Source organism: Phaenicophaeus curvirostris, chromosome 8, assembly GCF_032191515.1.
Source record: "Phaenicophaeus curvirostris isolate KB17595 chromosome 8, BPBGC_Pcur_1.0, whole genome shotgun sequence".
Taxonomy (NCBI): domain Eukaryota; kingdom Metazoa; phylum Chordata; class Aves; order Cuculiformes; family Cuculidae; genus Phaenicophaeus; species Phaenicophaeus curvirostris.
The window spans coordinates 29,211,904-29,230,538 of record NC_091399.1 but is presented as its reverse complement, the minus strand read 5'-3'; the positions used below and the strand labels follow the sequence as shown (position 1 = coordinate 29,230,538).

Sequence of the window (18,635 nt, the reverse complement as noted above, 5' to 3'; positions counted from 1 at the left end):
TCAAACACTTCAGATTTTAATGGACAATAAAATGTTGCCGCTGACTTTCATCCACAGAGCTGGTAAAAAACAAGGTCTGCCGGCTTGGAGATAGCGCTATTCCTTCCTGAAGCAAGCTGAGCATGTGATGCTGCATGGTAACAGTCTTTCTGAATGAAAAAACATGGTAAAATTTCCGAAACATTGCTATCATTTTGGCATCCATCTTATTAATAGTTTGCTAATTATGCTTGATAAGTAAAAGAAGGCTTGTCCTTTTCATGCTTCTCATGTTAACACTGGGAGAGGCATCTCAGCCTTGTTGGTCATGGAACCTCTGATGCTGCTGTAGCTCTTACTCTGTGGTTGGAAGGAAAAACCTTTTTAATGGAGTAGTGAAAATAATTGGGAAGTTGCAGGATGGGGGGTTGGCTTTGCAACTTCATGTGAAGACTGGAATGAAGAGAAGATGCTGTGAGCATCTTCCATTTCTTTCATTTCAGCCCATGAAGTAAAAAGCCTTGCTAAGTAGTGAGAGGTGCTTGTGAAACGCCCGAAAGAATTCTGAATTTGAGCCAGCATCTTCTTCACATGCTGTTGTTGTCCACCATTCTGCAGGTGTCCCTTAGCAGATACTCTTTTAACCTGTGCAGTAGCTGTGGATGCTTGTCAAGAATGGAGTGCAGCAGGAGTCTGGCAGGCTGCAGGAGGTGAAACAGTGGTTGGGAGGTGTGGGAGAGGACTGGATAGCTGGGGAGTTTTCAAACAAAACAGATCTTTATCAAAAAAGCCAATTAATCAAAACTGAAATATTTCTTGAAGGTGTTGGTTTTTATGAAAGTTCATAGAAACACAAGCAAAGCTATAATGGGAGTGTTTTCATTGGAAGCCTGCCTGGCTTTCTGCCAACTTGTCTGCTGTTTTCTGTAATGAGATATTGAAAGACTTCAGTTCTTTGAATATGTCTTACTTTTTGGCATCTCGCCTGTTTTGGGGGAGGAGAGTGAAAATGTGAGCATGCCTGAGGTTCTGTGGCCAGCAATAATGCGATCGAGTAGCTTCCTTCTCTGTCCCTTGAGGAGCTCTCAGTACATGTTAGCTGCCCTTAGAGGAAGGGCAGCTTCGAAGGGCAGCGGTGCTCAGTACTTTGCAAAAGGGGTCTTGGCAAAAGAACTGACGAGCTGAGGTGAGGAGCTGCCAAGATAACTTACTTGCCAGTGGTGGTGAAGGAACTGCTGTTAGCAGGTGTGCAAGACCCTCCTTTTCATCAGCTGGAAAATCTTTCCCAAAGCATGGTGCCTCACTGCTCTGGCTTGCACACCGAGTACGCTATTTCATGGAAATGGTGTGCAAAAAGCACCTTTGTTCAGCATATACTTTTTTCCAGATGTCTTGAGGGGATCTTGTGCAGCAATGACAAGTGCAGGACTGTTGAGGGAGGGAAAGGTTTTGAGTCTTTATCTTAGAAGTGTTAGAGAAATCAAAAAAAAGTGAGAAATTGAGTTAGGCTACAGAGAACAATTAAAGATTGAGGAGATTTTATTTTTTAAAAGGCTATCCTACATTTTCATTCCAAGTCTTCATCTGTACTTCCAAAGGGAAAACCCTTCTGTCCTTAAGGACTATGTCATTAAAATGTTAGCTAGCTTAACCGTGGACTACTTGCATGTTTCCATAGTAATGACACTTCCTAGAGCTTGATATTACAGTTTGTAGGGTATCTACTGTACATCAGCCTTTTTGAAGCTGGGTAAACTATCTTGAAAATCCTCTGATCTTTTTACTGCTTGTCACTGTGTTGGGAGAGTAGGTTGAGAACATCAGAAAGAATAACAAGTTCATGAAAGTGCCGAGTGACTTAAAATTGACTCTTTCAAAGTACTTGATAGTTGTAATAGTAAGATAGAGTTCATACTGCATTTAAACCTGCTATGCTTTCAAATATCTGGCCTGCAGCTCTTGGAAAATACTGGAAGAAATAAGTATGGGGCCATTCTTAGACTAAGTGGCATCTGCCTTAAAACTGCTAATTGGAGTTTAATTAACTGGCAGGATTATCTTGTATGCAAATACTGCAGACAGAGAAGAAACAGGCTGCTTAACTGGATACTGTCTGGGATGTAGCACTTGGAGACCCAAGGCATTCTTCTTTTTTCACTCCTGAATTAGTGCCATTGAAAACCCTCACACCTAGGGCTCCGTGGCTCTTGGATCATGTAAATTTGTGAAGTTTTTTATTAAAAACCAGATTGGGAAAGTGCATATCTCATGGAAGTGACAGTGTATGTTGCTGAAGGTAAATATGGGATTAATACAGACTCCTAATTTCTACAAGCAACTTTAATTTAACTAAAAATACAATGGTGCTAAACTTCAAGACGCTTGCCAGCTTCCTTGGTTGTCTTGGCATTGGAGGTGGTTTGAATGTCAGGGAATCAAGTCAGTTAAATCTTGAGTAGCCTTCTTAAAAAAACAATTCTATGCGGTCCAGAAAGCATTAAAAAAAAATAAAATTGCCTTGGCAAAGCCTAATCAATAGGATTTTTCTCCCTATGGCCTTGTGCCGCAGCTCAGGCGAAGCTACCTGCTGGAGCCACATGGCAGCCACCAGGCTCTGATGTCAGCAACATCCGATCCCGGCCCTGGCTTGCATTGGCTGCTGCTGCCTCTACTCCATGCCCAGCCCTTTTTTTTATTTCCCTCCTTCTAAGTGACACTGATCTGGGATTGGGATTTAGCTCAAGCTAGGCTGCTTGGGGAAGCTAGAAAGAGGAGACTAGTGTTGCTAAAAAAACCCCAAAAACTAGAGATGCCCACTAGTGCATGTGGGAGAACCAGTCTGCTCTCATCACTGTGTGCCAGGCGGATCTTGGGAATGCACTCATGCGGGAGCAGAAGGGTCCAGCTGAGCTGTCACCTTTTGGGTTTTGGAAAGATCTGTGCCATAAAGCTGTCCTAGAGACTTGGTACGGAAGGATATTTGTGTATCTGGTGCCAACAGCAAGCTCTTTATTAGAACAGACAGATCCATTGTGCTGTTAATCACTTGAGATCAATGTTCTTTCTCTCCCAGGAAAAAGGAGGCAAGAAACCATCAGGATCGTTCACTTTAATCAGAGCTTGTTTTGAGATAAAGTAAGATTGTGCCTGTGGCTAGATCAGAGTTGGACCCAGTGACATGGAAAGAAACACGGCTGCTCTTGAGAGCATTTCTGTTGACTTCAAGCCAGCCTTATTTTACTTTACTGTTGGATTTTAGCTCTCTAATGTTCATCAATTGAGGTATATAAAACTGGATATTTTTTTTTATTTTATTTAAATCAACGTCTGTAGACTCTTTAAGGCTTTCTGTAGCATCTCATAGAAACAGCACAGCATTTCTCCTGGCAGGGTGATTAAGTACTGTCCTGGTACTAGAAAAAACTATTTTAGGATTCCTCTTCTAGCAGGCAGTTGGGCCAGCGTTATGAGAGTGGCAGAGTGGATGCTGCTCTGTTACAGGCTTGCTGTGGTACTACAAAATGCTCCTCTTGTGTCATCACAGGTTCTGGGCTGTGGGGTTTAAAACTACCTTTGAGCTGAGATCTCCATTCGTGCAGACCACAGCCCTGTGAGGCTGAGAGAGTAGCCAAGGAATGCTGAAGTGGATGGGCATGTTGGCCTACTGGGTAAAGCAGTAGCCAGGATCTGGTTCTGTGCCCAAGATGGGGGAAAATCCATTCAAGGAGCTCAAAGTATTGAAAGTAAAGAATTAGATTCATAGCTTTCTGGAAACAGGATCCACCCTTACAAATACTTTTGTATTTTTAAAATGTGCAAGCTATTAAAAAGCATTTTTCAAAAGTCTATTGTGAAAAGGACTGGCTTCCATGAGTCAGGTTTTACAGGAACTGGTCCAAGCCTTATTCTTCTCCCTGGAAGAATTTCCTTCCAATTTTCTCGTGCAGGATGAAGTTTTGCAGACAACCCCCTGACAGTGAGAACTCATACCTGCATATTAAGGAAAGAAAGAAAACCTGCACCTGTAGTAATGACACTTGCTCTAATCACTGCATCACAGAATCGTTCTGGTGGGAAAAGACCCCCAGGATCACCAAGGTCAACCATAAACCCACCACTGCCAACTCCACCACCAAAACATGTCCCAAAGCACCACATCTCCACCTCTTTTAAGTGTCTAGTGCTCTGTGTCCATATGCCAAACTCCTGTTCCTTACCTTTGTGGTCTCTCATAGTTTGCTTTTCTGTGCCCCATGCTTTGGACTGAGCCCTAACAAAGCTGCTAAATAATTCCATGGTGTATAAGGGAGCAAGAATTAATATTACAAGGAGGGCTAGAGAAGCATTCAAGTACTCAGGAGAATACTTGACAGCCTCTCCTGGAAATCTTTTACACTATAAAATACCTTGAAGTTTTTGATGTGTCCAAACCTTCACTTGCAAGACACAGCAAAATAATTGCTGCTGCTGGTATAGTTTTTTTAAGAATCCTCCATGCTGTTGTGTGCTTTCTTATATGAGCCTTCATGCATTTGTTGATGACTCAATCTACAAAAGATTCTAAAGTAGATCAGAACATCTACAAGTTTTCTGAACTCTGATTTGCTGTCATGTGCAGACACTGATGAGACTTGGAACCGCTGCATCTATCCTGACTCTAGAGTACATGAGACAGCACAGCTCAGCTGTGAGGTGGGGAGGAGGGAGGACTTGGAGATGCTTTCTAATTCAGGAGCTTGAAAGAGAGAGAGAGGGAATAGCACAGGGCACAGTAAGTACAATTGATTCCACAGGCTTAGACTGGATAAATGCAGGTCTGACCCTGCAAAAGTAGAGTGGAGCTGGGAGCTTCAGGCAAAGTAGGGTTAGAACTGTCTTGCTCTCAGTGATTTGTACAAATATTAGGTGTTGTACAAACAGCTGTAGTGATTTGGTTACTCCTAGCCCAAGCCTTTTAACCAGGAAGCTACTTCACTGAATCCAAAGGTTTTCGCCTTCCTTTTATAATGAGACCTGTTATTGCCTCTCTAGATATGTGCACACCTGAAAGGTCCCAGCTCACCTCATAAAAAGAACCTGTATGCTACAGTTGAATGCTCCGTCCCACAGAATGAATGCTGCTATCTGAATCAGGTGTTTGGTCAGCAGCCCCAGGGTGCAAACGTCTGGGTCAAGGTTCAGATTTAGTTTAGATTGGCTCGATTAAAGTATCTACTGGTTTGTCTGAGAACAGTGAAGTTACTGTGTCGGATATTCAACATGAAATGGTATTTGGAACTGCAGTTGGAATACTGTTTTCCCTTCTTTAATGTGGGAGGTGTGGCTCAGAGGTGAGCAGAGGGCCGGTGCCAAGTAGCACACCTCTCAGTGTTAAGCCGTTCCACTCTGGAGCTAGAGATAAAGATCTTCTTTCTGCTCCCTTTATTTGTATTTCTGCTTGTACACTGGGATTGTGTGCATCTGAAAGATGGCTGTTGTCAGCGTGTGTCAGGTCTGCTCACTGATGGTCGTGTAATCTGATGGCTGGGGCATAGAGCTGGGAGCACAGATGTGCAGGATCTGACTTTGAAAATGTGCTAGGAGCAAATCAATATGTGTAGCTGCCTTCTTATTCTGAATCCAAATGTTACCTGCCTCTGTAAAACATTGTCTCATGAAATGCCTGAAAAATGCTCCATTTCAGTGGTTGCGTTCTTGATGAAGTGTTCAGCCTCTGTAAAGCAGGGGAGAGCACTCAAGGCATCTTTCTTGAAGAAAACAGTGTAATGTGTTTCTGCTGACAGACAAGTCTCTGCCAATACATGAGCATGCCCGTGGCGGCTGAATTACTCCTGATATAGGGCTTACATTCAAGACCACGATAAAGTTGGAGCAAAACCTGACTAAATAGAAGGAGCTTCAGTGTATTGTGTGCCCTTACATTGTGTAACCTATTCTGGGAATAGAGGTAAAAGCCTGTTGGCCTTGAATTCAGATTCGAGGAATTCTGGGCAGGTATGCACTAGGCCTACAGATGTGCAATTCTGCCTGTCTTTCAGGGATTTGTAGGATTCCCTTTCCTGTGGTAAACATTTTAACCGTGTAAAGTGGTGTAGGCACTCTAATAATGACCTAATGTCCCCGTTCCCCTTTCTTTATCCCCTTCCTTTATCACCTCCTGTCCTGTAGTAGTCAGAGGGTCATAGCTTTTATTCCTAACAGGAGCCTAAATGACAAATCTGATATGAAACAGGAACCTTGGGTCTGTGATGGATATACTGCTGCCAAGCCACCACTTTTCCCACTAGCAGTGTTTTTCCCTTCGAAGGAGAGCCCACCTGTTTGCTCTTATGGGTTGCCATAAGGACTGGTGATGCCTGAGCAGCTGGAGTTTTTCCATAGCAGTGCACAGTGCTCTCCAGGCTGTGGTTTTCAGACACAATGCACCTTTGTCACTTGTTTGGGGGTTTAGGCTGTGATTGCCCTTGTAGTCACGACTGAGCCAATCTTCCTTTTAACAAAAACTCTCATTTCCTCATACTCCTTCCCTTTCCCCTCCCTTGAGCACGTTTGGTTTGAGTACCAGGAAATCTAGGATCTCACTGCAGATGTTGACTTCAAAATTATTTTAAAAATTACAAATTCCATTTACTTAGAGAGCTTGAAATCCAAGTTCACGATGCATATTTTCTCTCGCTTTTTCACTGTCACATTTCATTAACACTTTGGTGATTGTTTTCCCTTGTTTACCTTTCTTTAATCTGTTCTTCGTTTTCAGCTCTTCCGCCAAAGCCCCCCAAGCCAATGACTCCTGTCAACACGAATGGAATAAAGGACAATTCCAGTTTCTCTCTGCAGGAAGCAGAGTGGTACTGGGGGGACATCTCAAGGTAAAGAATATTACTAAAAAATACTAGTTAAAATACATTAATATGTTAGTAAAAATAGAATAAACCTCTTAGGCATGGTCTTTTTTCTCCTGAAGTCTATTTCAGGCAGCATTTTATAGGAGGGAAATGCTTCAGGAGTATACTTGGAAAAGCACCTGAATGCAAGTATTCAGTTGGGTTCAAGGGCTTTTGTTTGTTGTTAGTGTTCTGGTACAGATATTGACAGTATTGGTGACGGTTATTTGGGGTTTCTAAATTTCTCCAGATACACAAAGCCTTTAAAAAAAAGAGAAAATTAGTTTATTCCAGAGAAAAGTACTTCTGGAAGCAGTAGCTAATACGATTTTGTAAGCATACAATGGTAGCATGCATGCAGTCCAGCAAACTTTTCAGTAGCTGCATTCTTATTTTTGGTTTCTTTAACAATTTGGTTAAAATTGTGTCTCTATTAATTTTTATTACATGGTGGTATAAACAATGCTAACCATCACCAGCTATACAGAGCAAATAATACAGACCCGTACCAAATAAATTAAATTTTACCTCTTAAGGAAACCCTTTTCTCTGCACTTGAGAAAATAGATTACTTGGGTTAGGTTCATAAAATGAAGTGCCAGTTTTTAATATACCTAATTGCATAAAAGAACTGAAGTGTCCATTCATCTCTTTCCCTCCTAAGGCACTTCTGAGGAGTCTAGAATTTGGAACTGTAAGGGGAATTGTGAGCATGCTGGGAGTGTGACCAGGAATTGCTCAGACTTGTGCACATAATAGTTGGAAACACATTGTCAGATAGAGGCAAGAAGAGTGTGTGTGCCACAGTAGTTCACTGACATTCTGAGAAGGGAATTACAGTTTTCATATCTTTATTGTACCACCCTTATCTTTAGAAAGCAAACCCGGATAGATCTTGCTTTTGAAGGGCTTCGGCAGTGATATTTTTCTGTTAATTCTAAATTGAAGCAGAGTGGCAAAACCTGATCACAAAAGCCACTAGGCAGGGTTTGTTTAAAACTGCTCGATACTGGTATCAGTTTGACTGTGGATTTGTTCCTCAATTAACAGTGCACGTGATGGCAGGAGCTAATGTAGTACAAATCACATTGGAGTGGCTTTATTGGATTAAAATGTGAAGATGGAATTGTTTATGACCTTAACTTGACAGTCGGCAGGTATGAACTGCATTGGGCTGTCAGGGCAGGAGCCACGTTCTTCAATGAGGAACTTGTGCTGAAGATTTTTGTCATGAGCTCCATGGTGCAACTTGCAGGCAGAAGCCCAATCCTTTAGGTTATACCTATCCATTCAAAAAGGAGGAGGCTATTTGAGTTAGCCGGGTCCAACCTGTAAAATGCCCGGAAAGGAGTAAGCAGATATGCACATGATACTTCATAGGAGTCAGATTTACTAACAGAATGGTTTTCAGGTAGTTAAATCAAAACTAAGGCTATTTTGTAATAATCTTGTTCCTTGAAAAAAAAGCTGCTGTTAATTTTTCTTTGTAAGACTTAAGTTGGCTTCCTGCTCTATTTAGATAATGTTGAGGCTACCTGATAAACTTCAGTTTCCAAACAATTGCATTAAAAACTGCTTAGTGCTTCTATGAACCTGTGAGAGAGCTGTTACAAAGTGAGATATGTAATCTAGGTGAAATGGTCGAAGCTGGAAAGACGCTTAACTCTTCATCTGAAATAATTTTCTTGATACTTACAGGAACTCACTTTCACTAAAAGATTTCTTGATTTAGCTTAAAGCTCTGGACTGAGTATCTTTTTGCTTCACTTTTAATTAAGGAGAAGTTGCACGGAAGCTAGCAAGGTTGTAGTGGTTTAAAACCGCCATAAATAAGATCAGAGTTAAGCCAATAATGAGTCTCTTGAGACTAGAACTGTGCTAAACTCTAGACCCCTTTGAACTATGGTGCTAGAGCCCATTTCTTAAGAGGTCAGGACTGGCTTCTCAAAGGCCACCTGTTTCCAGTATGGACTTCAAAACCTGAGAAGATTACAGGGAAAGGTTGTGAACTCTGAGACACAGCAGCTACTGTTGCTTAAACAGAGACTTCATCCTAAGTGGCAGTTGACTGCAGCTGCTTTATTTAGTATAACTACACAAGTTAAGACTTGCTTTGGATGGTCTAAAAGACTGGAAAGCGTGAAAGAAGATTGCCTGATGTTTTGCAGACTGAACTCCTTACACATGCTGGTGTTACTGGCTCCAGTATTGATACCTGTGGCAAAGATGATCATGTCCTTAATGCCTCTAATTTTGCCTTCCTTTTCATTCTCCAGGGAAGAAGTAAATGACAAATTACGAGATATGCCAGATGGAACATTCCTGGTGCGCGATGCATCAACCAAGATGCAGGGAGACTACACTCTGACATTACGGTAAGAATTGAGCAGTTCTCGTCCACATGATAAAACCTTGAGTTGGCCAAAGTTGACCAGTGACTGCCATAGCTGTGTGTAAAGCTGACATGGCTCAAGCTGAGAGACGCTTCCAAAGGTACAGATCGCAGAATGAGCTAGGTCTGATAGTCAATTGAATCCTGTCCCTCATTAAACACTACTGTAAGGATGTCTGTGTAGATTAAATGGGACACAGGAAGGAGAGCCGCTCAGTAGTGCTTTATAGTTTCAGAACCGCTAAGGTAAAAGGTATTTATAAACTAGGGCTTTGATCAATGGGAGTGTGTAGAATATCTCATCAGCATGCAGCTCTGCTGTTTATAATGCAGTGTCTCTGTAAAAAAAGTATCTTATGTCTTCTGATTTAAAGTTTAGGAAATACTGAATTTGAGCTGTGTTCCTTTCTTCATTAAAATTGTCTGCAAGTGTCAGACTTCACAGAGCTGCCCCAGCTCTGCTTGCTGCAGTTGGGCAGCAGACCTTGTGACTAGCTGCTGGTGCGTTGCCCGGCCTGGCCAGCTGCTTGCCTCTGCCAGACTCCCAGGATTGGTTGTTAGAAGCGAACAGGCGAGGCACGCAAGCCACTGCCTCTGTAGCACACCTTTGGGAGTTACTATGATACAGAAGATGTTTGATCGTGCTGTGAAAGTCCATTGTCTTAATGGCAGGTTTGAACCCAAGGGTGTAGTTTAAATTCTGCTTTGACTTGTGCCTTGAAGTTCATGGCTTGCGCACTGAGGTTTGGCGTGATTTGGTTATTTTGCTGAATGCAGATGTATTTAGGAACCAATACTGAGAGTGCAGGAAGAACAGGATATTGCCTAAACAGTCTGCTGGTGAAAAAAGGGCAAAAATAAGCACTATATTTGTGGAAACTGCTAGAATGTATAAATCTGGTGTATAAATGTGTAAAGTCCTAAACTTACAACCATCTTGTAATCCTTAAGGATTTTGTTCAGGTTTGTGTATCCTGTGCTAGCATCCATAGCTCAAAAGACTTGTTAATCACTGTGTAAAGTATACTTGGTCGTATACTATTAGTGACCTGAAGTTGTGGGTTTTCATATGGCTCCTTTGTTCAGCCTTCAGTGTCTTCCTTTTGCCTTGCAAAACTTCTCACAAAGCTAGGTCTTGAATACCATAAGCTGGCTCCAGAGTGAACTCATGGGAAGAAATTTAATCTGGGCGTTGCTCCTGTTCAAATAATATCTGGTGATAATTCTGTGTGTATTGACTCTGAAATTACCTAATATCTGCTACTATGTAAAGAACCGCTATGAAGGTGGACAGTGTCAAAGCCACTGGGCCAGGAATTTCACTGTTGTCTTTGTTAGCAGCCTTAGTGTTGAAGAGGGGTAGGAGGTACACAGTAAAACCTCTAAATGACCGTACTGCTTTACAGGAAGGGTGGCAACAATAAACTGATAAAGATCTATCATCGGGATGGAAAATATGGCTTTTCTGATCCACTGACATTTAATTCAGTCGTGGAACTGATTAACCACTACCGCAACGAGTCTCTTGCTCAGTATAACCCGAAGCTTGATGTGAAGTTGATGTATCCGGTGTCCCGATACCAGCAGGTAAGATCTTCGTCAGACCCCAGTAGCTATTAGTGCAGACAGAAGACCAATTGCAAATGTGTGTGTGAATTTGTTTTTTTCTGTAAAGCCTTGGGTTTTTTTGAAAACTGAGAAAAGAGGTCAATTTCCACATTTTATCTCTATTTGCTCATAATAATGGGTCTTCCAAATTGTCTAACTATTTAAGCTCTTTCATTTTATCAAGTTTCCAGTCTCCGTGCAGCAGACTTGAACCTCTTTGAGAAGCTTTTTTTTCCCCCCGTTGGACCTTTCTGGCCCCATGGGGCACTGTACTAGGCAGTGTTGCCCTTGAAGCACACACGAGCCATGTAGGTGCTCACGCTGTGCATAGCCATCCAAGTATTTCAAGTGTATTTTTTAGACTTTTATTCAGTAGCCTGAGATTTTGTCCTGTGTTAAGCAAGAACTGCGGAGCTTTTTGGAAAAAATATTCTGATCTTTAACTTCAGATTCCAAGCAATTCTCTTCTTCCCCTCTCTAGTAGGGAATAGCAATTCCAGACATAAGCTGTAGTGTATTTTTGGAAGCTTAGGTTTTTGACATAGTTCTTGGTGTCCCATAGTTCCAGTTCCTGCTGTCTGTAAACTGTGGAACTGGTTGCATGAAGGAAGGGGGATTTAGGTACGGAGTTTGTGTTATGTCGAAAACTGATTATAAAAATTATCTTAATAGTTGTAAAATGCAAATGTGCATGAGTGGACAAATGAATACTCTTACGGAAAAGCTGCTTTGCTTGAAGACTTAATAGCTTTTTGTATGTACAGGATCAGTTGGTGAAAGAAGATAATATAGATGCAGTAGGTAAAAAGCTTCAAGAATACCATGCTCAGTATCAGGAAAAGAGTAAAGAGTACGACAAACTGTATGAAGAATATACCAGAACATCACAGGTTGGTTCTACTTTAGCTCTCTGTAGAGTCTATTTCTTGTTTAAAAAGTAAACCTGTTATGGCTAATAAAGGCAGGCCAGGCCAAGGTCAGAAAATACAAGGAAAAATCTTAGTAATTTGTGGGATAGAACAAGGTGGTTTCTAAGTGGTGGAAACAGTGAATATTATTTGTTGCTGATAGTCGTAGAGGTAGGGTATGAAGCAAGCAAGAAAGAAGAGCTGAGCTTCCTAGTGTAAGGTAAAGCAGTGGAGAAGGCCATCAACTACAAGCTTTGCACTGCAGACTTATGCTGAGTATTTCCAGCTGCTGTATGTTGCACTGAGAAATTGTGGAGGGGTTGATCCAGGTTTTTTATGAAGTCAGGTTCAAACCAGATACCAGATATTATACATTAAGGAAGTGTGAATACAGTGTTTGGACTGCTTCTTGTAAAAGAAGATAGTTCATATATGGGGAGGAGATTTGCTGGCAGTCTTCCTGCAAACTAAGATGGAAAATATGACTAAAATATTTGATGGGTTTGCAGCATAACAGAGAGCATCATTTCAGGAAGAAGTGTAGACTTATGGGGCCTAAGTCTTCCCTGACTCTACTTGGACATCTGGATAAACTTAAAACTAATTAATCTCACTTTTTAACTTGTTGGGGGGAGAAAAGTTCATCTTCTCAGTCAATTCAGGGAACATAGTCTTGCATTGTCATGTGTAGCATGAGCAAATGACGAAGGACTCTCTCCTCACATAGGAAATTCAGATGAAGAGGACCGCAATTGAAGCATTTAATGAAACTATTAAGATATTTGAGGAACAGTGCCACTCACAAGAGCGATACAGCAAAGAATACATTGAACGATTTCGCAGGGAGGGGAATGACAAAGAGATTGAACGGTATGCTCTCAACTTGTTTGCTTATGAGGAAGAGCTAGTGTCCACATTGACACTCCCATGAAATTCTTTAATGTAATATTGCATCATATAAAACACTTTGTAAACTCAGTATTTTCTCTGAGATTTTTCTCCAAGGTGTGTGTGTTCAGTAAAGCCCTCTTTTGTCAAGGAATAACATTGTAGGCAGAATTGGTGGGAGATCTCTGGATTATTCTCTCTTAACTTCAGTAAATCAAGATACTGTGATGAGAACCAGGAAATACTAATTTCATCCGCTTGTCCTACTTCTGTTTGGATTTGCTCAGAATATAATTCAGAAAAATCTTCACTTATAAAGTGTGAAATGTACGTAGATCTTGTAAATCTTGTAGTCCATAGTCTGTTTTAGTCATGTTCAAAGAACCTCAGTATTGAATTGCCACTACTTGCAAGTGGATAGTGATCATCTAACAAAAATTCAGTAAGGGCCTCATTTGAAATTGCCACTCTGTAAAGATACGAGCAGCAGTAGCTGTATCTGGGCCTTTGAAGAAATGCCAGGTATGATGCCTAACTTGACACAGTGCTTCAGGAATCACAGTAGGGTATCCTTAAGGAGATTTTTAGACTGTAAACAGTTACCTGCAATGATTTTGTTATATGATTGTGGTGCTTCATTCTGACTGAAGATCAGTTGAGGGGAAAATATGTGATTTTTCTGGGCTTGTACTGAAACTGCAAAGTAAACACTGAATGAAGAGCCAGGCAGTGTTACTCCTTGGTACCTCTTGATCAGTAATTGAAGTCTGCATTTGAAATCTCGCAGGTACTGATACCTGTGGTGGGGTTGCACAACTGATAGACCAAAAAGTGAATTTGACTGGGAATCAATCATAGAATCATAAAATGGTTTGGGTTGGAAGGGACCTTAAATATCACCCAGTTCCACCCCCAGAGACATCTCCTACTCAACCTCACTGCTCAAGGCCCCATCCAGTCTGGCCTTGAACACCTCTAGGGAGGGAACAGCCACAACTTCCATGTCTCACCATCCTCATTGTGAAGAATTTCTTTCTATTAATTAATCTAAATCTTCTCCCTTCCAATTTAAAGCCATTCCCCTGCTTCCTATCACTGCATGTCCTTGTAAAAAGGGAAGGAAGGGGGAATCTGTTCCAGCTTACCTCCTAGAGATATATTTTTCTTGCATCTCCACCAAGAGGAAATATATTAAGGTAAACTGAAGGTTCAAACGATGCAAAAAGGTGGTAGGCCTTTTGGCAGGAGGTCTTTCCCTGGCACTTTAACAGTAATTCTTATGTTAAGATGAGGCAGTGAAAGGGAGGAGCTGCTGTTATAGTAGTTCTTGTGATACTCTTATGTAAGTGCTACTGGTAAGGTTCAGTCCTTCTAGACTGGTTTGACCTCACCTCTCAAATATTACACTTGTTTGCAGGATAATGATGAACTATGAAAAATTAAAATCACGCCTGGGTGAGATCCATGATAGTAAAATGCGCCTGGAACAAGATTTGAAGAAACAAGCTCTGGACAACAGAGAGACTGATAAGAAAATGAATAGTATCAAGCCTGACCTAATTCAGCTTCGCAAAATCAGAGATCAGTATCTTGTGTAAGTAAGCCTGACCTGTACCTCAGAATTAGAGCTCTGATGAATGCGATTAATGACTGTTTCCATCAGGATAATGGGAATTTAATATTCTTTTCATAACCAAAGTTCTGTGAGTACTACAATACTACATTCTGGCATGGGATGTCTGAGTAATTAGTTGGCCTCTTTGTGACTTGATTGCTTAGACTTGAAGAGCCTGCCACAACTAGGTGCACTTTCTGCAACTCCTGGTTAAGATAAATGAGTTATAACCAAAATGTATTATCCAGCTCCTAATGTCCTTGGAGTGGACTTGGTGCACTAGGATTCCTGCAGAACACAAAGTGTCTCAGAAGGTGGTGTTAGGAGGTTAGAAGAAGCCACTGGCAATACCCATTTTGTTTTTCCAAGAGAAACAGGCAGCTGTCACGATATGTATTTTGCTTCCTTTCTGGACTGCTCTGTGCAGAGGCAGTAACTCTTCTCAGCTCAACCCTCCTCTTTCTCTATTTAAGAGATTGCTTCGTGACTCCTTTTTGCTGTGTCCAGTAAAGGAGGTATCTCGGAATATGGTGCAAGAGAGCGCTTCTATGGAATCTGTAGTCTTTCTATGGCTTTTCCTACTGGAGAACAAACTAAGCTTGAGTCTGTTCCATTGTGCAGCCTTGTGTCTGAACTTTAGCTGAGTCTGTAAGAAAACCCAATACTCTAAAGTAACATACTAATGCTCTCTTCTGGCAGATGGCTCAATCACAAAGGGGTGAGACAGAAGCGAATAAACGACTGGCTGGGGATCAAAAATGAAAACATTGATGAGTAAGTGTCACTATACGTGTGATTTTACTGAGAAGTATTCCATGAATATGTGTTTTCTCTTGTGGGGGGTGGTATTACAAAACACTGGTTTCTCAGAAAAAGGACTGTAGAAAAAAAGGAGAAATTCTCTAGAGGAGCTTTGTCATACAAGGCAGCAACTCTGCTCTAACATTAAGTATTAAACGAAGTTGGCATTTAAGTCTGAAGTTGAAACCTTTTCATATATGTCCATTATGAGCTTGACCTCCCAGTTTGGGTGTGTTGTGTTATTTCTTTGAGTTATCTTGGTAAAACTAAATCACTCTACTTTTTAACTACTTTACTGACCACTGATGAAGTTTAATTCATCCTCTCTTTCAGCATGTACTTTGTGAATGAAGAAGATGAAAACCTGCCACATCATGATGAGAAAACCTGGTTTGTTGGGGATCTCAACCGTATCCAGGCAGAAGACTTGCTCTGTGGGAAACCTGATGGAGCATTTTTAATTCGAGAGAGTAGCAAGAAAGGATGTTATGCTTGTTCTGTGGTGTAAGTCTTATTTTCCTCTTTGTTTTAACTGCTCAATGTATAGAACTCTATTATACCTCTTCATTTTGGAGAACAAAAGCCAGGCCTAGCCTAGGCCTATAAACATTGGAAAACGTTGCATGTTTGCAGGAAGACTAGCATAATAAAAACTCTGTTTCAAGAATGTGCTTTTAATGTGCAATAATTGTAGTCCTAGCAGTCTTTTCAGTCACCCAAGTAGCTACTACAAATCTCAGAAGTATCTCAAATCAAAGATCTACAGTCATAAATAAATTGAGGCCACATTTCCATATTTTTTCCTGCCAAGGAGCACACAGGAAGAAAAATGATCCTGTAAGGCTGTAACATCTTCTGTTCTCATTTTCAGACATGCCCAACTCTAGAATCCTCTCTTGTATGTTTAAGATAACGTCTCCTGTGAAGTATCACCATTATTTGTGCACAGTAGTTCTTATGACATTCACACAGCCTTGCATTGATTTCTTGTGTTTTATGCTGGTGTAATGGAGGTCAGAAATACTGATTCCATTATCTAAAAATCCTTCAAGCCTGTTCTGTAGTGCAAAATGCCTTTTGTTGATTTATTTCATATGAGGTTAATTGCTTCTTTGAGAAATGAATATGTGAAGGTCTTTCACCTCAGGGTAACTGAAGATTGTAGTATCTGCTTTGTTGAACATACTTTTTGTCAGCATCACTGAAGTGGTGGGTTCATCAGATACTTTTACTTGGTTTGTATGATACTACAAGCTGGCAAAGGGATGGTGTAACGTTTCCTTTTCCTACATGTGACCAGGACTGCGATAGGCTCCAGTAGAGGGATTACATAATAATCGATCTTTCTGGCAGATAGGTTTTTCTAGCAGCTTTGGAAAGACTGTGTTGCAGTAACTGCTTTGCCAAGTTAGGGGCTCAGTCGCTATGGCTTCAGATAATGAACCGACTTGAACCCATGCTGTGCTTAACATTTAAAAAATGCTGCTGGAAGGTTAGTGCTGCATTTCATGAAATACTCTGTAGGTCCTAAGAATTTGTGGGTTTTGGCTTTTCTTGCTTAGTGGAAACATTTCCAGATGAGTTGAGCACAAAGTCATTGCTGACTTCAGGTGCTTATCTTCTCAGTTAAGCTCTTGATTTTTTTTTTTTTTTTTTTTTCAAGAAACATTTGGAGAACAATGCAGTAGGGAATTGTACTGCTGGAACAGAAGAGGCCTCTTATGTGGATTATTATGCAAGAGTGTTTAATCGCATGCCCTGAAGCACTGTTTCTTCCCAGACTATATTAATCTCCTCTTCTCGCATCTACTGGGTCCTCCATTATGCAATTTAGTGACTGGCAGAGTTGCTGTGTTAGTAAATTGTTAATAGACTGTCACTTTGGGTTTGTCCTTTGATGTTAACCTCTCCTATTTCTTTTTCTTGCAGAGCTGATGGAGAAGTGAAACACTGTGTGATCTACAGCACTCCAAGAGGTTACGGGTTTGCAGAACCATATAACCTGTACAGCACACTCAAGGATTTGGTTCTTCATTACCAGCAGACATCCCTTGTCCAACACAATGATTCCCTAAATGTCAGGCTTGCCTATCCTGTCTACGCACAGATGCCCCCCTCTCTCTGCAGATAAATTTTGGGGAGGAGGAAAGCATTGGCTGTCTTGGATTCTTTTCTACAATTTTTATTAGAACTTGGAGGGCATTCTTTCTCCTTAGACTGCTTGTTTTGCACAAGAAGTGATTCTGTGAATGTGAATCAAAAAGAGGCCTAGCAGCAACAAGACGACAACTTGGGTGTAGGTGTCCTGGTGCTACCTTAAAAGCTCAGCTGTGCTTTTACACTGATACTTTTGTTTCCTTATGAGGGGAATAAACAACACAACGCATACAAAAATACTGGAAGCAAAACATCGTTTTATGGAGATAATTTTTTGCCAGGCACCTTCAGTGGAACTTTTAATTGGATTTTGTTTTCTCTTGTTCTTGTAGAGACAATTTGAAGCCTCTGTTTGAGGCATCAGTAATGTCTTTCAGTCTTAAACTCCCAAGAAACTAGGGGGGAAACTCTACCACAGCAATTCTTCTCTGTTAATTTTAGCAGCTTCACTGCGATTCAGCCGAACTTCCAAAACAGGGCTTGTCTTGAGGTAGTATGGAATTTGGTGAGAGAAGACCAAAGGAATTATGGGAAAGCTTCAGGTTTTTATTTAAATGGAAAAATGCTTGTAAAGAAAAGTCGCTTTATTTTTTTGCCAACAGTAACAAAGTTTTGGTTTCAATGGCACTACAGGTCTTCACTTAAAGGAAACAATTATAACCAAATTGAACACGCCAAAACTTTGTTCGTTGCTAGATTGAGCACTTGTGGGGAAGGCTGCATTAGCTTCCGCACATACTTCTTACACCAAAACTTGAAACAAATAAAAGGAAAAGCTAAACATTGTGTGGCTTCAAAACACTAAATTTGTCTGATCTGATGTAACTGCTCACTCTCCTCTTTCTTCATCCCTTTCCTCCCATTCCTCAGCTTGGGATTCTGTTTTCAGTCTTTAATGATACCATGCTTCAGAATGTAAACTAGGCTGAAGCTTGCACTCACTTGTTGCAGTTCTGTTCTGAACAATGACAGAATCTTGTAATGCTTGATTTTGGTATAGAAGAGGTAGGTGCAATCGAATGCTCCTCAATGGCTTATTGTACCAATTTTTTTCACGAGATGTAGTCCTTTCCAGTTGTAAGAAGTGAATGTGCCAATTATAGATCTCCTCCAATTTGTTCTTCGCAAGCTGGGTTCTGAACTCTCACACCACTGCAGCCAAGCAGGATTTTATACTGTTATAATCCAAATTCCCATGTAGTTATTTTTGACGTGATGCAAAACACAGGAAGGCAAGAGAGCCATACTTCTCAGTTATTGGATGTCTGGTACCATCCTTTGGCCTGGGCTGCTGTTGGATATGGAATGGGTTGTCCTGGGCATCTTCAAGTGCAACAATCATCCAATAAATCCCTTCCCTGGAAAGTACATAAAGCAGCTTATTTCCATTCCTTAAGCTTCTA

General features: G+C 41.0%; 1 protein-coding gene across 3 annotated transcripts in view; it reads left to right on the top strand.

Moving 5' to 3' along the window:
- PIK3R3 (phosphoinositide-3-kinase regulatory subunit 3) overlaps positions 1-18,017 on the top strand; it is a 77,806-nt gene extending 59,789 nt beyond the window's left edge. For all 3 annotated transcript variants that reach the window (XM_069863021.1, XM_069863023.1, XM_069863022.1), the window contains 9 exons: positions 6,737-6,848; positions 9,140-9,238; positions 10,662-10,842; positions 11,628-11,753; positions 12,499-12,641; positions 14,077-14,253; positions 14,974-15,048; positions 15,409-15,579; positions 17,005-18,017. In XM_069863021.1, the coding sequence (XP_069719122.1) occupies positions 6,737-6,848; positions 9,140-9,238; positions 10,662-10,842; positions 11,628-11,753; positions 12,499-12,641; positions 14,077-14,253; positions 14,974-15,048; positions 15,409-15,579; positions 17,005-17,206 (1,286 nt within the window). In that variant the 3' untranslated portion in view covers positions 17,207-18,017. The remainder of the gene's footprint in view (positions 1-6,736; positions 6,849-9,139; positions 9,239-10,661; positions 10,843-11,627; positions 11,754-12,498; positions 12,642-14,076; positions 14,254-14,973; positions 15,049-15,408; positions 15,580-17,004) is intronic.
- The last annotated feature ends 618 nt before the right edge of the window (positions 18,018-18,635 follow it).